General features: G+C 57.5%; 1 protein-coding gene across 1 annotated transcript; it reads right to left on the bottom strand.

Annotated features, from left to right (window-relative positions):
* Window positions 1–17581, bottom strand: LOC128849951 (2-acylglycerol O-acyltransferase 3-like). Its single transcript, XM_054052692.1, has 7 exons — window positions 17515–17581; window positions 16097–16204; window positions 13801–13871; window positions 13013–13256; window positions 11545–11713; window positions 4053–4240; window positions 1–155 (listed from the first exon to the last, which is right to left on the bottom strand). The coding sequence occupies exons 1-7, from the start codon at window positions 17579–17581 to the stop codon at window positions 1–3; spliced, it is 1002 nt and encodes a 333-aa protein (XP_053908667.1).
* Between the last annotated feature and the right edge of the window lie 357 nt (window positions 17582–17938).

Genomic DNA, 17938 nt, shown 5'->3' with positions numbered 1-17938 from the left:
TCAGTGGATTTGAAGCTCTGTGCCGGGGGGGACCCCACAACGTTCCCGATACTCCCGGAAGAGGTTCCGTAACCGCTCCATATGGAGCGAATGGAACCGCGAGAGCTCCGCGGGGGAGGGGCGGGGCCGGAGCGGCACTTCCAGAGGGGCTCCAACTGCGGGGGGGGGCAACGTCCCAGTACAGCCCAGTATAGACCAGTATAGCCCAGTACAGCCCAGTATAGCCCAGTACAGCCCAGTACAGCCCAGTACAGCCCAGTGCATCCCAGTACAGCCCAGTACAGCCCAGTATATCCCAGTATATCCCAGTACAGCCCAGTGCATCCCAGTGCATCCCAGTACAGCTCAGTACAGCCCAGTACATCCCAGTGCATCCCAGTACAGCCCAGTACAGCCCAGTACATCCCAGTGCATCCCAGTACAGCTCAGTACAGCCCAGTACAGCCCAGTACATTCCAGTACAGCCCAGTACATCCCAGTACAGCCCAGTATATCCCAGTACAGCCCAGTACAGCCCAGTACATCCCAGTGCATCCCAGTACAGCCCAGTACAGCCCAGTATATCCCAGTACAGCCCAGTACAGCCCAGTACAGCCCAGTGCATCCCAGTACAGCCCAGTACATCCCAGTACAGCCCAGTATATCCCAGTACAGCCCAGTGCTCCCAGTGCTCCCAGTACAGCCCAGTACAGCCCAGTGCATCCCAGTACAGCCCAGTACAGCCCAGTACAGCCCAGTGCATCCCAGTGCCTCCCAGTACATCCCAGTACAGCCCAGTGCATCCCAGTGCTCCCAGTACATCCCAGTACATCCCAGTGCTCCCAGTGCTCCCACTGCCCTCCCAGTGCTCCCAGTGCCTCCCAGTGCCCTCCCAGTCCCCTCCCAGTACATCCCAGTGCCTCCCAGTGCCCTCCCAGTCCCCTCCCAGTACATCCCAGTGCCTCCCAGTACATCCCAGTACATCCCAGTACATCCCAGTGCTCCCAGTGCTCCCAGTGCTCCCAGTACATCCCAGTACATCCCAGTACAGCCCAGTACAGCCCAGTGCTCCCAGTGCTCCCAGTACATCCCAGTGCTCCCAGTACAGCCCAGTACATCCCAGTACAGCCCAGTGCTCCCAGTGCTCCCAGAACATCCCAGTACAGCCCAGTGCTCCCAGTGCTCCCAGTACATCCCAGTGCCCTCCCAGTGCTCCCAGTACATCCCAGTGCATCCCAGTGCTCCCAGTACATCCCAGTACATCCCAGTACACCCCAGTACATCCCAGTGCTCCCAGTGCATCCCAGTACATCCCAGTACAGCCCAGTACATCCCAGTGCTCCCAGTGCTCCCAGTGCTCCCAGTGCTCCCAGTACATCCCAGTGCTCCCAGTGCTCCCAGTGCTCCCAGTACATCCCAGTGCTCCCAGTGCTCCCAGTGCCCTCCCAGTGCCTCCCAGTGCCTCCCAGTCCCCCCCAGTGCCCTCCCAGTGCTCTCCCAATACCCTCCCAGTGCCTCCCAGTGCCTCCCAGTGCCCTCCCAGTGCTCTCCCAGTACCCTCCCAGTCCCTCCCAGTGCCCTCCCAGTGCTCCCAGTTGCCTCCCTCAAATACTCCCAAATCCCCCCGAACCCCCTCCCTGTCACCCCAAACCCCCTCCCTGCACCCCCAAACCTCTTCTTGCGCCCCCACATCCCCCCGAACCCCCTCCCTGCACCCCCAAATCCCCTCTCTGTGACCCCAAACCCCCTCCCTGCATCCCCAACCCCCCTCCTTGCACCCCCAAATCCCCTCCCTGCACCCCCAAATCCCCTCCCTGCACCCCCAAACCTCTTCTTGCACCCCAAAATCCCCCCAAACCCCCTCCCTGCACCCCCAAATCCCCTCTCTGTGACCCCAAACCCCCTCCCTGCATCCCCAACCCCCCTCCTTGCACCCCCAAATCCCCTCCCCGCACCCCCAAACCCCCTCCCTGTGACCCCAAAGACCCTCCCTGCATCCCCAACCCCCCTTCTTGCACCCCCAAATCCCCTCCCCGCACCCCCAAATCCCCTCCCTGCACCCCCAAACCTCTCTTGCACCCCCAAATCCCCACCCTGTGCCCCCAAACCTCTTCTTACACCCCAAAATCCCCCCAAACCCCCTCCCTGCACTCCCAAATCCCCTCCCCGCACCCCCATATCCCCTCCCTGAACCCCCAAACCTCTTCTTGCACCCCAAAATCCCCTCCAAACCCCCTCCTGCACCCCCAAATTCCCCCCAAACCCCTCCCGGCACCCCCAAATCCCCTCCCTGAATCCCCAAACCTCTTCTTGCACCCCCAAATCCCCCTCCCTGGGCCCCCAAATCCCCTCCCGGCACCCCCAAACCTCTTCTTGCACCCCCAAATCCCCTCCAAACCCCCTCCTTGTCACCCCAAATCCCCTCTCTGTGACCCCAACCCCCCTCCCTGCACCCCCAAAACCCCTCCCCACACGCCCAAATTCCCTCCCCGCACCCCCAAATCCCTTCCCTGCACCCCCAAACCTCTTCTTGCACCCCAAAACCCCCCAAAACTCCCTCCCTGGACCCCCAAATCCCCTCTCTGCGACCCCAACCCCCCTCCCTGCACCCCCATATCCCCTCCCTGCGCCCCCAAACTCCCTCTCTGCACCCCCAAATCCCCTCCCTGCACCCCCAAATCCCCTCCCTGTCACCCCAAACCCCCTCCCTGCACCCCCAAACCTCTTCTTGCACCCCCAAATCTCCCCAAACCCCCTCCCTGGGCCCCCAAATCCCCTCTCTGTGACCCCAAACCCCCTCTCTGCATTCCCAACCCCTCTTCTTGCACCCCCAAATCCCCTCCCCGCACCCCCAAATCCCCACTCTGTGCCCCCAAACCTCTTCTTACACCCCAAAATCCCCCCCAACCCCCCTCCCTGCAGTTCCAAATCCCCTCCCTGCACCCCCAAACTCCCTCCCTGAACCCCCAAACCTCTTCTTGCACCCCAAAATCCCCTCCAAACCCCCTCCTGCACCCCCAAATTCCCCCCAAACCCCTCCCCGCACCCCCAAATCCCCTCCCTGAACCCCCAAACCTCTTCTTGCACCCCCAAAACCCCCTCCCTGGGCCCCCAAATCCCCTCCCTGAACCCCCAAACCTCTTCTTGCACCCCCAAAACCCCCTCCCTGGGCCCCCAAATCCCCTCTCTGTGACTCCAAACCCCCTCCCTCCACCCCCAAACCTCTTCTTGCGCCCCCAATTCCCCCCGAACCCCCTCCCTGCACCCCCAAATCCCCTCTCTGTGACCCCAAACCCCCTCCCTGCACCCCCAAATCCCCTCTCTGTGACCCCAAACCCTCTCCCTGCATCCCCAAACCTCTTCTTGCACCCCCAAATCCCCCCGAACCCCCTCCCTGCACCCCCAAATTCCCTCCCTGTGACCCCAAACCTCCTCCCTGCATCCCCAACCCCCCTCCTTGCACCCCCAAATCCCCTCTCTGTGACCCCAAACCCCCTCCCTGCACCCCCAAATCCCCTCCCTGTGACCCCAAACCCCCTCCCTGCACCCCCAAACCTCTTCTTGCGCCTCCAAATCCCCCCAACCCCCTCCCTGCACCCCCAAATTCCCCCAAACCCCCTCCCTGCACCCCCAAATCCCATCCCCGCACCCCCAAATCCCTTCCCTGCACCCCCAAACCTCTTCTTGCACCCCAAAACCCCCCAAAACTCCCTCCCTGGGCCCCCAAATCCCCTCTCTGTGACCCCAAACCCCCTCCCTGTCACCCCAAATCCCCTCCCGGCACCCCCAAATCCCTTCCCTGCACCCCCAAACCTCTTCTTGCACCCCCAAATCCCCCCAAATCCCCTCCCTGCACCCCCAAATCCCCTCCCTGAACCCCCAAACCTCTTCTTGCACCCCAAAATCCCCTCCAAATCCACTCCCTGAGCCCCCAAACCCCCTCCCTGCACCCCCAAATCCCCTCCCCGTGACCCCAACCCCCCTCCTTGCACCCCCAAATCCCCTACCTGGGCCCCCAAATCCCCTCCCCGCACCCCCACACCTCTTCTTGCACCCCCAAATCCCCAACTTACCCACCACGGTGAGGGGTACGGGGAAGGGCAGGAAGGGGAGCCCCCACCTCCCCCAGAAGAAGCAGGGGGCGAACCCCAAAACCGCCTTGAGCCGTCGCTGCAGCCGCCGCAGCCACGAGCCCTCGGTCAGGGGGGGCTGCCGGAAGGTCTCCTGCTCCCCAAAAACATAGACGGGCACCAGGGGGGTGCTGACACCCCCCCAGGGGGGGTCAGAAAGGCACCCCAAAAGGTCCTATTGCACCCCAAAGCTTCACCGAACCTTCCCGGCACCCCAAAATGTCCCCTTGAGAGCCCCATTGACGCTCGTTGACCCCCCATTGACCTCCATTGACCCCATTGACCTTCATTGACCCCCATTGAGCACTATTGACCATCATTGACCTCCATTGACCCCCCATTGACCTTCATTGACCCCCATTGACCTTCATTGACCCCCATTGAGCACTATTGACCGTCATTGACCTCCATTGACCCCATTGACCTTCATTGACCCCCATTGAGCACTATTGACCATCATTGACTCAATATGACCCTCATTGACCTCCATTGACGCCCATTGACCCTCATTGACCTCCATTGACCCCCATTGACCCCCATTGACCTCCGTTAACCACTGTTGACCCTCATTGACCTCCATTGACCCCCATTGAACCGCATTGACCTCCATTAACCACTATTGACCCTCATTGACCTCCACCGACCACCCAAAGACCCCCATTGACCTTCATTGACCCCATTGACCACCATTGACCTCAATTGACTCAGAATGACACTCATTGACCTCTGTTGACCCCCACTGACCTCCATTAACCACTGTTGACCCTCATTGCCCTCCATTGACCCCCATTGACTGCTATTGACTCAACTTGACCCTCATTGACCCCCATTGACCTTTATTGACCCCATTGAGCCCCATTGACCCCCACTGACTCAACCTGACCCTCATTGACCCCATTGACCCCCATTGACCCTCATTGACCTCCATTGACACTCATTGACCTCCATCGACCACCCAAAGACCCCTACTGACCTTCATTGACCCCATTGACCCCCATTGACCTTCATTGACCTCCATTGACCTTCATTGAGCCCCATTGACCCCCACTGACTCCCATTGACCCCCATTGACCTCTATTAACCACTATTGACCCTCATTGACCTCCACTGACCACCCAAAGACCCCTATTGACCTCCATTGACCCCATTGACCTTCATTGATCCCCATTGAGCCCCATTGAGCCCATTGACCCCATTGACCTTCATTGACCCCATTGACCCCCATTGACCTCAATTGACTCAGAATGACACTCATTGAACTCTGTTGACCCCCACTGACCTCCATTAACCACTGTTGACCATCATTGCCCTCCATTGACCCCCATTGACTGCTATTGATTCAACTTGACCCTCATTGACCTCCATTGACCTTTATTGACCCCATTGAGCCCCATTGACCCCCACGGACTCAACTTGACCCTCATTGACCACCATTGACCCCATTAACCCCAATTGACCTCCATTAACCACTATTGACCCCCACTGACTCAACTTGACCCTCATTGACCCCCATTGACCCCCATTGACCCCTATTGACCTCCATTAACCACTATTGACCCTCATTGACCTCCACTGACCACCCAAAGACCCCTACTGACCTTCATTGACCCCATTGACCTTCATTGACCCCATTGACCCCCATTGACCTCTATTAACCACTATTGACCTCCATTGAGCCCCATTGACCCCCATTGACCCCCATTAACCACTATTGACCCCCACTGATTCAACTTGACCCTCATTGACCTCCATTGACCCCATTGACCCCCACTGACCTCCATTAACCACTATTGACCCCCACTGACTCAACTTGACCCTCATTGACCTCCATTGACCCCCATTGACCTCCATTAACCACTATTGACCCCCACTGACTCAACTTGACCCTCATTGACCTCCATTGACCCCCCATTGACCCCATTGACCTCCGTTAACCACTATTGACCCTCATTGATCTCCACTGACCACCCAAAGACCCCTATTGACCTCCATTGACCCCATTGACTCCCATTGACCTCAGTTGACTCAGAATGACCCTCATTGACCTCTGTTGACCCCCATTGACTGCTATTGATTCAACTTGACCCTCATTGACCTCCATTGACCTTCATTGACACCATTGAGCCCCATTGACCCCCACTGACTCAACTTGACCCTCATTGACCCCCATTGACCGCCATTGAACCCCATTGACCTCCATTAACCACTATTGACCCTCATTGACCTCCACCGACCACCCAAAGACCCCCATTGACCTTCATTGACCCGATTGACCCCCACTAACCCCAATTGACTCAGAATGACCCTCATTGACCTCTGTTGACCCCATTGACCTCCATTAACCACTGTTGACCATCATTGCCCTCCGTTGACCCCCATTGACTGCTATTGATTCAACTTGACCCTCATTGACCTCCATTGACCCCCATTGACCCCCATTGACCTCCATTGACCACTATTGACCCCCACTGACTCAACTTGACCCTCATTGACCTCCATTGACCCCCATTGACCTCTATTAACCACTATTGACCCTCATTGACCTCCACTGACCACCCAAAGACCCCTATTGACCTTCATTGACCCCATTGACCCCCATTGACCTCAATTGACTCGGAATGACCCTCATTGACCTCCATTGACCTCCATTGACCCCATTGACCTCCGTTAACCACTATTGACCCTCATTGACCTCCACCGACCACCCAAAGACCCCTATTGACCTTCATTGACCCCATTGACCTTCATTGACCCCATTGACCCCCATTGACCTCCATTAACCACCATTGACCCTCATTGACCTCCACTGACCACCCAAAGACCCCTATTGACCTCCATTGACCCCATTGACCTTCATTGACCCCATTGACCCCCATTGACCCCCATTAACCACTATTGACCCTCATTGACCTCCACTGACCACTCAAAGACCCCTATTGACCTCCATTGACTCCTTTGACCTTTATTTACCCCATTGACCCCCATTGACCTCAATTGACTCGGAATAACCCTCATTAAACTCTGTTGACCCCCACTGACCTCCATTAACCACTGTTGACCATCATTGCCCTCCATTGACCCCCATTGACTGCTATTGATTCAACTTGACCCTCATTGACCTCCATTGACCTTCATTGACCCCATTGAGCCCCATTGACCCCCACGGACTCAACTTGACCCTCATTGACGTCCATTGACCCCCATTGACCCCCATTGACCTCCATTAACCACTATTGACCATCACTGACTTCCATCGACCACCCAAAGACCCCTATTGACCTTCATTGACTCCATTGACCTCCATTGACCTTCATTGACCCCATTGACCTTCATTGACACCCATTGAGCCCCATTGACCCCCTTTGACCCCATTGACCACTATTGACCACTATTGACTCCCATTGACTCAACTCGACCCTCACTGACCTCCATTGACCCCCGTTGACCTCCATTAACCACTATTGACCATTATTGCCCTCCATTGACCCCGATTGACTGCTATTGACTCAACTTGACCCTCATTGACCCCATTGACCCCCATTGACCCTCATTGACCCCCACTGACCACTATTGACCCCATTGACTCATTTTGACCCTCACTGACCTCCATTGACCACCCAAAGACCCCCATTGACAGTCATTGACCCCCATTAACCTCCATTGACCCCCATTGACCCCCATTGTCCCCCATTAACCACTATTGACCATCAAAGCCTTCCATTGATCCCCATGGACCACTATTGATTCAACAACACTCATTAATGTCCATTGACCACCCAAAGACCCCCATTGACCTTCATTGACCTCATTGACCTTCATTGACCCCCACTGACCGCTATTGACTCAACTTAACACTCATGGACCCCCATTGACCCCATTGATCTTCATTGATCCCCATTGAGCCCTATTGACCCCTATTGACCACTATTGACCCCCATTAACACAACTTGACCCTCATTGACCTCCATTGATCTTCATTGATCGCCATTGACCACCCATTGAGCCCCATTGACCCCTATTGACCTTCATTGATCGCCATTGAGCCCTATTGAGCCCCATTGACCCCTATTGACCACTATTGACCCCCATTAACTCACTTTGACCCCCATTGACCCTCATTGACCCCACTGCCCACCATTGATCTCCATTGACCGCCATTGACCCCATTGACCCCCACTGACTCCACCTGACACTCATTGACCTCCACTGACCCCCATTGACCCCCATTGACTCAACTTGACCCTCACTGACTTCCATTGACCACCCGAAGACCCCCATTGACACTCATTGACCCCCATTGACCCCATTGACCCTCATTGACCCCCACTGACCACTATTGACCCCATTGACTCATCTTGACCCTCACTGACTTCCATTGACCACCCAAAGACCCCCATTGACACTCATTGACCCCCATTAACCTCCATTGACCCCCATTGACCCCACTTGACCCCCATTGACCCCCATTGTCCCCCATTAACCACTGTTGACCATCAAAGCCTTCCATTGATCCCCATGGACCACTATTGATTCAACAACACTCATTAACGTCCATTGACCACCCAAAGACCCCCATTGACCTTCATTGACCTCATTAACCTTCATTGACCCCATTGACCCCCACTGACCGCTATTGACTCAACTTAACACTCATGGACCCTCATTGACCTCCATTGACCTTCATTGATCGCCATTGAGCCCTATTGAGCCCCATTGACCCCTATTGACCACTATTGACACCCATTAACTCAACTTGACCCTCATTGACCTCCATTGACCACCTAAAGACCCCCATTGACACTCATGGACCCCCATTGACCCCCACTGATCTTCATTGATCGCCATTGACCCCTATTGAGCCCCATTGACCCCTATTGAGCACCATTGACCCCCATTAACTCAACTTGACCCTCATTGACCCCCATTGACCTTCATTGAGCCCCATTGAGCCCTATTGAGCCCCATTGACCCCTATTGACCACTATTGACCCCCATTAACTCACCTTGACCCTCATTGACCTCCATTGACCTTCATTGATCCCCATTGAGCCCTATTGAGCCCCATTGACCCCTATTGACCACTATTGACCCCCATTAACTCAACTTGACCCTCACTGACCCCCATTGACCTTCATTGATCCCTATTGAGCCCTATTGAGCCCCATTGACCCCTATTGACCTCTATTGACCCCCATTAACTCAACTTGACCCTCATTGACCTCCATTGACCTTCATTGATTGCCATTGAGCCCTATTGAGCCCTATTGACCCCTATTGACCACTATTGACCCCATTAACTCACCTTGACCCTCATTGACCTCCATTGACCTTCATTGATTGCCATTGAGCCCTATTGAGCCCTATTGACCACTATTGACCCCTATTGACCCCCATTAACTCAACTTGACCCTCATTGACCCCCATTGACCTTCATTGATTGCCATTGAGCCCTATTGAGCCCCATTGACCCCATTAACTCAACTTGACCCTCATTGACCCCCATTGACCACCCAAAGACCCCCATTGACACTCATTGACCCCCATTGACCCCTATTGAACCCCATTGACTCAACCTGACTCTCATTGACCTCCGTTGAGCCCCATTGACCACTGTTGAGGATCATTGACTCAATAGAACGCTCATTGACCACCCAGTGACCTCCATTGACCACTATTGAACACTATTGACCCCCATTGACCCCCATTGACCCCATTGACTCAATTTGACCCCATTGACCCCCATTGACTCCACTGCCCATCATTGATCTCCATTGACCGCCATTGACCCCATTGACTCCACTGCCCATCATTGATCTCCATTGACCCCCATTGACCCCATTGACCCCCACTGACTCCACCTGACACTCATTGACCTCCATTGATCCCCATTGACCCCCATTGACTCACTTTGACCCCCATTGACCCCATTGACTCAATCTGACACTCATTGACCTCCACTGATCCCCATTGACCCCCATTGACTCAATTTGACCCCCATTGACCCCATTGACCCCATTGACTCCACTGCCCATCATTGATCTCCATTGACCCCCATTGACCCCATTGACCCCCACTGCCCACCATTGGTCTCCATTGACCGCCATTGACCCCATTGACCCCCACTGACCCCACTGCCCACCATTGATCTCCATTGACCTCCATTGACCCCCACTGACCCCCCACTGACCCCCATTGATTCCCACTGCCCTCCATTGATCCCCATTGACCCTCGTTGACCCCATTAATCCCTATTGACTCCAACTGATCCCCATTGACCCCCATTGACCCCCGTTGGCTCCACTGCCCCCATTGACTCAACCTGATACTCATTGACCTCCATTGACCCCCATTGACCCCGTTGACCTCCATTGACTCCCAGTGACCATTATTGCTCCCTATTGACCCCCATTGACCCCCGTTGACCCCAATTGATCCCCATTGACCCCCATTAATCCCTATTGACCCCAATTGAGCCCCATTGCCCCCCGTTGATCCCTATTGACCCCAATTGATTCCAATTGACCCCAATTGATCCCCTGTTGACCCATTGATTCCCACGATCCCCATTGACCCCCATTGACCCCCATTGATCCTTATTGATCCCTATTGATCCTTATTGAACCCCATTGATCCTTATTGACTCCCATTGACCCCTATTGACCTCAATTGACTGCCATTGATCCCTATTGACCTCAATTGACCCCCATTGACCCCCATTGATCCCTATTGACTCCAATTGATCCCCATTGACCCCAATTGATCCCTGTGGACCCCCATTGATCCCTGTTGACCCCGATTGATCCCCATTGACGCCCACTGATCCCTATTGACTGAATTGATCTCCATTAGCCCCCATTGATCCCTATGGACCGCCATTGACGCCCATTGATCTCTATTAACCCCAACCGATCCCTGTTGAACATATTGATCCCCATTGATCCCCATTGACCCCATTGACCCCTATTGACCCCTATTGACCCCCATTGATCCCCATTGATCCCCATTGACCCCTATTGACCCCATTGATCCCTATTGACCCCAACTGATCCCCATTGACCACCATTGATTCCTACTGATCCCCATTGATCCCCATTGATCCTTATTGACCCCAATTGATCCCTATTGCCCCCCACTGATCCCTATTGACTGAATTGATCCCCATCGACCCCCATTGATCCCCATGGACCCCATTGCCCCCCATTGATCCCTATTGACCCCCACTGATCCCTATTGACTGAATTGATCCCCATCGAACCCCATTGACTCCATTGCCCCCCATTGATCCCTATTGACCCCAATTGATCCCCGTTGACCACATTGATTCCCATTGATCCCCTTTGACCTCCATTGATCCCCGTTGACCTCCATTGATCCCTATTGACCCCAAATGATCCCCATTGACCCCCGTTGACCCCGTTACCCCCCTCCCACCTACCCGTGGCGCATCGCCAGCTTCACGAAGCCCATCCGTTGGCTCAGGGTGACGCGGTGACTCCCCGGGGTCCCCTCCAAGGCCTCGGCTGCGCCCCCAACCATGATCACCAGGGCCTGATCCTTCCGCTCCAGCACCCGGTCCAGGCAGCGCTGGCTCACAGGGCACAACCCTGCGGGGGGTCCAGGGGGAACTAGCACCCCAAAAAAGGGACATTGCACCCCAAAAAGGGGGACCCAGAACCCCCAAAAAGGGACTCTGAACCCCCAAAAGTGGGACCCAGCACACCAAAAAGAGACCCTTAGACCCCAAAGAGGGACCCTGCACCCCAAAAAGGGACCCTTAGACCCCAACAATGGACCCTGCACCCCAAAAAGTAGGACCCTGTACCCCAAAAAGGGACCCTGCACCCCAAAAAGGGGGACTATGGACCTCAAAAAGGGACAGTGCACCCCAAAAAGGGGGACTTTGAACCCCAAAGAGGGACCCTGAACCCCAAAAAGGGGCACCCTGCACCCCAAAAAGGGACCCTGAACGCCAAAAAGGGATCCTTAGACCCCAAAGAGGGACCCTGAACCCCAAAAAGGGGGACCCTGCACCCCAAAAAGGGACCCTTAGACCCCAACAATGGACCCTGCACCCCAAAAAGTGGGACCCTACTCCCCAAAAAGGGACCTTGAACCCCAAAAAGGGACTCTGAACCCCCAAAAGTGGGACCCAGCACCCCAAAAAGGGACTCTGAACCCCAAAAAGGGATCCTTAGACCCCAAAGAGGGACCCTGAACCCCAAAAAGAGGATCCAGCCCCCCAAAAGCAGGACACTGCACCCCAAAAAGAGGGACCCTACACCCCAAAAAAGGACCCTGCACCCCAAAAAGAGGGACACAGCACCCCAAAAAGGGCCACAGCACCTCAAATCCCTCCAGCACCCCAAAACCCCCCGGTGCTCCCCAACACCTGGAGCACCTCAACCCCCCCCTGCACCCCAAATTCCTCCCTCACTCTCAGCCAGAGCATCCTGTATCCTGCACCCCAAATCCCCCTTGAACCCCAAAACCTTCCTGAACCCCCAAACCCTCCTGAACCCCCCAAATCTTCCTGAACCCCCAAACCCCTCAGCACCCCAAAACCCCCTCCAGCACCCCCAAACCTCCCCCTGGCACCCCAAATTCCCCCCTCACTTTCAGCCAGAGCACCCTGTATACTGCACCCCAAATCCCCCTTGAACCCCCAAACCCTCCTGAACCCCAAACCCCTCCTGAACCCCCAAAACCTACAACCCTCAAACTCCTCAGCAGCCCAAAACCTCTTCCAACACCCCCAACATCCCCCCGGCACCCCGAATTCCTCCCTCCCTTTCAGCCAGAGCACCTTGTATGCTGCACCCCAACCCCCCTAAACCCTCCCTGGCACCCCCAAACCCCTTCTGAACCCCAAATTCTCCCCCCAGCACCCCAAAACCCCCCCTCACCCGCAGCCAGAGCGTATTCGCGGTAGAAGGGGAGATGGAAGAGCCCGGTGAGAGCTGCCAGAGTGGGGCGAAGGCCAGGACAGGGCCCCCCCATATCCGTGTCCCCCAAGGAAGGTTTTGGGGTGCCCGTGGCCCCCCGACCCCCAGTGATGAAAGCACCGAAGACCCCAATGCAGGCGATGCCGTGAGGGTGAGCGGCAAAGAGGTAACTGCGTCCGGGGGGGAGTGGGGCAGAACGGATAACCTGTAAGGAGAGGGGGGACTTGGGGGGCACTGCGGGGATATGGGGGGACAGGGGGGGTATGGGGATATGGGGGATATGGGGGATATGGGGATATGGGGGATATGGGGGATATGGGGGATATGGGGATATGGGGATATGGGGGGTATGGGGATATGGGGGATATGGGGATATGGGGGATATGGGGGATATGGGGGATATGGGGATATGGGGATATGGGGATATGGGGATATGGGGGATATGGGGATATGGGGGATATGGGGGATATGGGGATATGGGGGATATGGGGGATATGGGGGATATGGGGATATGGGGATATGGGGGGTATGGGGATATGGGGGATATGGGGATATGGGGGATATGGGGGATATGGGGGATATGGGGATATGGGGGATATGGGGATATGGGGATATGGGGGATATGGGGATATGGGGATATGGGGGATATGGGGGATATGGGGGATATGGGGATATGGGGGATATGGGGGTTACTGGGGGGGTACTGGGGGGCACTGGGGGGTACTGGGGGGGTACTGGGGGGTCCGTACCCGGATGGGGAAATAGTCACAGAAATGGTCCCAAATCCGCCAGTTCCGAACCCAATCCCAGTGCCGCGGCCCTGTGGGGTGGGGGGAGAGCCTGACCCACAGCTGCCCCATAGCCCATCGGAGCCCCATAGCGCTCCACAGCGCCCCATAGCCCCTCATAGCCCACCCTTTACCCCATAGCCCCCCATAGCCCCCCATAGCACCCCATAGCCCCCCATTTACCCCATAGCCCCTAATCGCCCCTTATAGCCCCCCATAGCCCCATAGCGCCCCATAGCCCCCCGTTTACCCCATAGCCCCCATAGCGCCCCATAGCCCCCCATTACCCCACAACCCCCATTGCCCCATAGCCCCCCATTACCCCCCGCTCCTCATTGCCCCACATCCCCCTATTGCCCCACACCCCCCTATTGCCCCACATCCCCCCCATTGCCCCATAGCCCCCATTGCCCCCATAGCCCCCCATTACCCCCACAGCCCCCAATTGCCCCACACCCCTAATTGCCCTATAGCCCCCATAGCTCCCCATTGCCCCATAGCCCCCATAACCCCCATAGCCCCCCATTACCCCCCACTCCTCATTGCCCCACATCCCCCTATTGCCCCACACCCCCCTATTACCCCACACCCCATTGACCTCCACCCCCCATTGCCCCACATCCCCCCATTGCCCCATAGCCCCCCATTACCCCCCCACTCCTCATTGCCCCACACCCCCCATTACCCCCACACCCCCCATTGCCCCATAGCCCCCTATTGCCCCACACCACCCCATTGCCCCACATCCCCCCCACTGCCCCACATCCTCCCCCTAGCCTTCATAGGCCCACACCCCCCCATTGCCCCATAGCCCTCATTGCCCCACCCCCCCCATTACCCCCACCCCCCAATTGCCCCACACCCCCCTATTGCCCCATAGCCCCCATAGCACCACACCCCCCCATTTCCCCACACCTCCCCATTGCCCCATAGCCCCTCACTGCCCCATAGCCCCCTATTACCCCCCAACTCCTCATTGCCCCACATCCCCCCCACTGCCCCATAGCCCCCACAACCCCCATATCCCCCCATTACCCCCCACTCCTCATTGCCCCACACCCCCCATTGCCCCACATCCCCCCCATCGCCCCACACCCCCCATTGCCCCACACCCCCCCATTACCCCCACCCCCCATTGCCCCATATCCCCCCTATTGCCCCACATCCCCCTATTGCCCCAAACCCCCCCATTGCCCCATAGCCCCCCATTACCCCCCCACTCCTCATTGCCCCACACCCCCCATTACCCCCACCCCCCCATTGCCCCATAGCCCCCCTATTGCCCCACACCCCTCCATCGCCCCCCACCCCCCATCGCCCCCCACTCCCCCATCGCCCCCACCCCCCCATCAGCCCCCACCCCCCCATTGCCCCACAGCCCCCCATTGCCCCACACCCCCCATTGCCCCATAGCCCCCATCGCCCCACATCTCCCCATTACCCCCACCCCCCCATTGCCCCACACCCCCCCATTGCCCCACATCTCCCCATTGCCCCACACCCCCCCATTACCCCCACACCCCCCTATTACCCCCACCCCCCCATTGCCCCATAGACCCCCTATTGCCCCACACCCCCCTATTGCCCCACATCTCCCTATTACCCCCACACCCCCATTGCCCCATATCCCCCATTGCCCCATAGCCCCCTATTACCCCCACTCCTCATTGCCCCACACCCCCCCATTGCCCCATAACCCCCCATTACCCCCACAGCTCCCCATTACCCCACACCCCCCCATTGCCCCACATCCCCCTATTACCCCCACACCCCCATTGCCCCACACCCCCCCATTACCCCCACACCCCCCCATTGCCCCCCACCCCCCATAGCCCCCCACCCCCCCATTACCCCCACACCCCCCTATTGCCCCACACCCCCCATAGCCCCACACCCTCCCATTACCCCCCACCCCCTATTGCCCCACACCTCCCCATAGCCCCACACCCCCCCATAGCCCCCCACCCCCCCATTGCCCCATAGCCCCCCACCCCCCCATTGCCCCACATCCCCCCATAGCCCCATAGCCCCCATAGCTCCCCATTGCCCCATAGCCCCCATAACCCCCATAGCCCCCCATTACCCCCCCACTCCTCATTGCCCCACACCCCCCCATAGCCCCCCACCCCCCCATTGCCCCACATCCCCCCATTGCCCCATAGCCCCCTATTACCCCCCACTCCTCATTGCCCCCCACCTCCCCATTACCCCCCCCCCCCATCGCCCCCCACCCCCCCGTTGCCCCATAGCCCCCCACCCCTCTCGGCGCCGCCCCAGTCCCACAGCCACCAGGCCCCATAGATGGAGGGCAGCAGCCAGAACCGCGTGCGGAGCAGCAGCAGCAGCAGCAGAATGGAGGCAGGGCCTGGGGGGGGGGGGGGCAATTAACACCCCCCCAGGGGGGAACTGCCCCCCCCAGGGGGTAATTGCCCCACCCAGGGGGTCATTGTTGCCCTCCCATGGGGTAATTGCCCCTCCCATGGGGTTTTTTCCCCCCTCCCATGGGGCAATTTACCCCTCCCATGGGGTAATTACCCCCTCCCATGGGATAATTACCCCCTCCCATGGGATAATTACCCCCTCCCATGGGGCAATTACCCCTCCCGTGGGGTTTTTTCCCCCCTCCCATGGGGCAATTACCCCTCCCATGGGATAATTACCCCCTCCCATGGGATAATTACCCCCTCCCATGGGGTATTTACCCCCCCCATGGGATAAATACCCCCTCCCATGGGATAATTCCCCCCTCCCATGGGATAATTACCCCCTCCCATGGGGCAATTACCCCCTCCCATGGGATAAATACCCCCTCCCATGGGATAATTACCCCTTCCCATGGGGCAATTACCCCTCTCATGGGGCAATAACCCCCTCCCATGGGGCAATTTCCCCCTCCCATGGGATAATTACCCCCTCCCATGGGGTAATTACCCCCTCCCATGGGATAATTACCCCCTCCCATGGGGCAATTACCCCCTCCCATGGGATAATTACCCCCTCCCATGGGATAATTTCCCCCTCCCATGGGGCAATTACCCCCTCCCATGGGGCAATTACCCCCTCCCATGGGATAATTACCCCCTCCCATGGGGTATTTACCCCCCCCATGGGATAATTACCCCCTCCCATGGGGCAATTACCCCCTCCCATGGGATAATTACCCCCTCCCATGGGATAATTTCCCCCTCCCATGGGATAATTTCCCCCTCCCATGGGGCAATTACCCCCTCCCATGGGGCAATTACCCCCTCCCATGGGATAAATACCCCCTCCCATGGGATAATTACCCCCTCCCATGGGGTATTTACCCCCCCCATGGGATAAATACCCCCTCCCATGGGGTAATTACCCCCTCCCATGGGGCAATTACCCCCTCCCATGGGATAATTACCCCCTCCCATGAGATAATTACCCCCTCCCATGGGGCAATTACCCCCTCCCATGGGATAATTACCCCCTCCCATGGGGCAATTACCCCCTCCCATGGGATAATTCCCCCCTCCCATGGGGTAATTCCCCCCTCCCATGGGGTAATTACCCCCTCCCACGGGGCAATTACCCCCTCCCACGTGGCAATCCCCCCCCCATGGTCTCACCCTCCCCCCTTTGCCCTAATTACCCCCTTCCCTATGCTAATTACCCCCCTCCTCACTAATTACCCCCCCCCCCCCGTACCGAGGCAGAGGAAGGTGAACATCCACTGCATCACACACAGCGCTCTCACCCAGTCCTTTGCCCCCATCCCTGCGGAGACAGAAGGGGGGGCCCCCAAATTTGGGGTGATCAGGGGGAAAAGGACACCCCCAAATTTTGGGGGACCCCCCTGTACACCCCTTTTTTTCCCTTCCCCCCCCCCCTATCCTGCCCCACACACCTTCTGCCTTCGCCCGCGACACCCCGACCTTTGCCCTATGGGGCGGGAGGAGGAGCTGAGGGTGGGGAAGGGGAAAGGGGGGGAAAAAAAGGGGGGGGACTCCCCCTTTGAACCCCAAAACTTACCCAGGGAACCCCCTCCCACCTCCCAGAACCCCAACCCCCAAATTTGCACCCCAAAAACTGCCCCATAGCCCCTATAACCCCCTTAGGGTTATGACCCCCC

This window comes from Cuculus canorus, chromosome 36 (assembly GCF_017976375.1).
Source record: "Cuculus canorus isolate bCucCan1 chromosome 36, bCucCan1.pri, whole genome shotgun sequence".
NCBI classification, from domain to species: Eukaryota; Metazoa; Chordata; class Aves; order Cuculiformes; family Cuculidae; genus Cuculus; species Cuculus canorus.
Note: the sequence above shows the minus strand (reverse complement) of the source record. Positions and strands in the feature narration are given on the sequence as shown.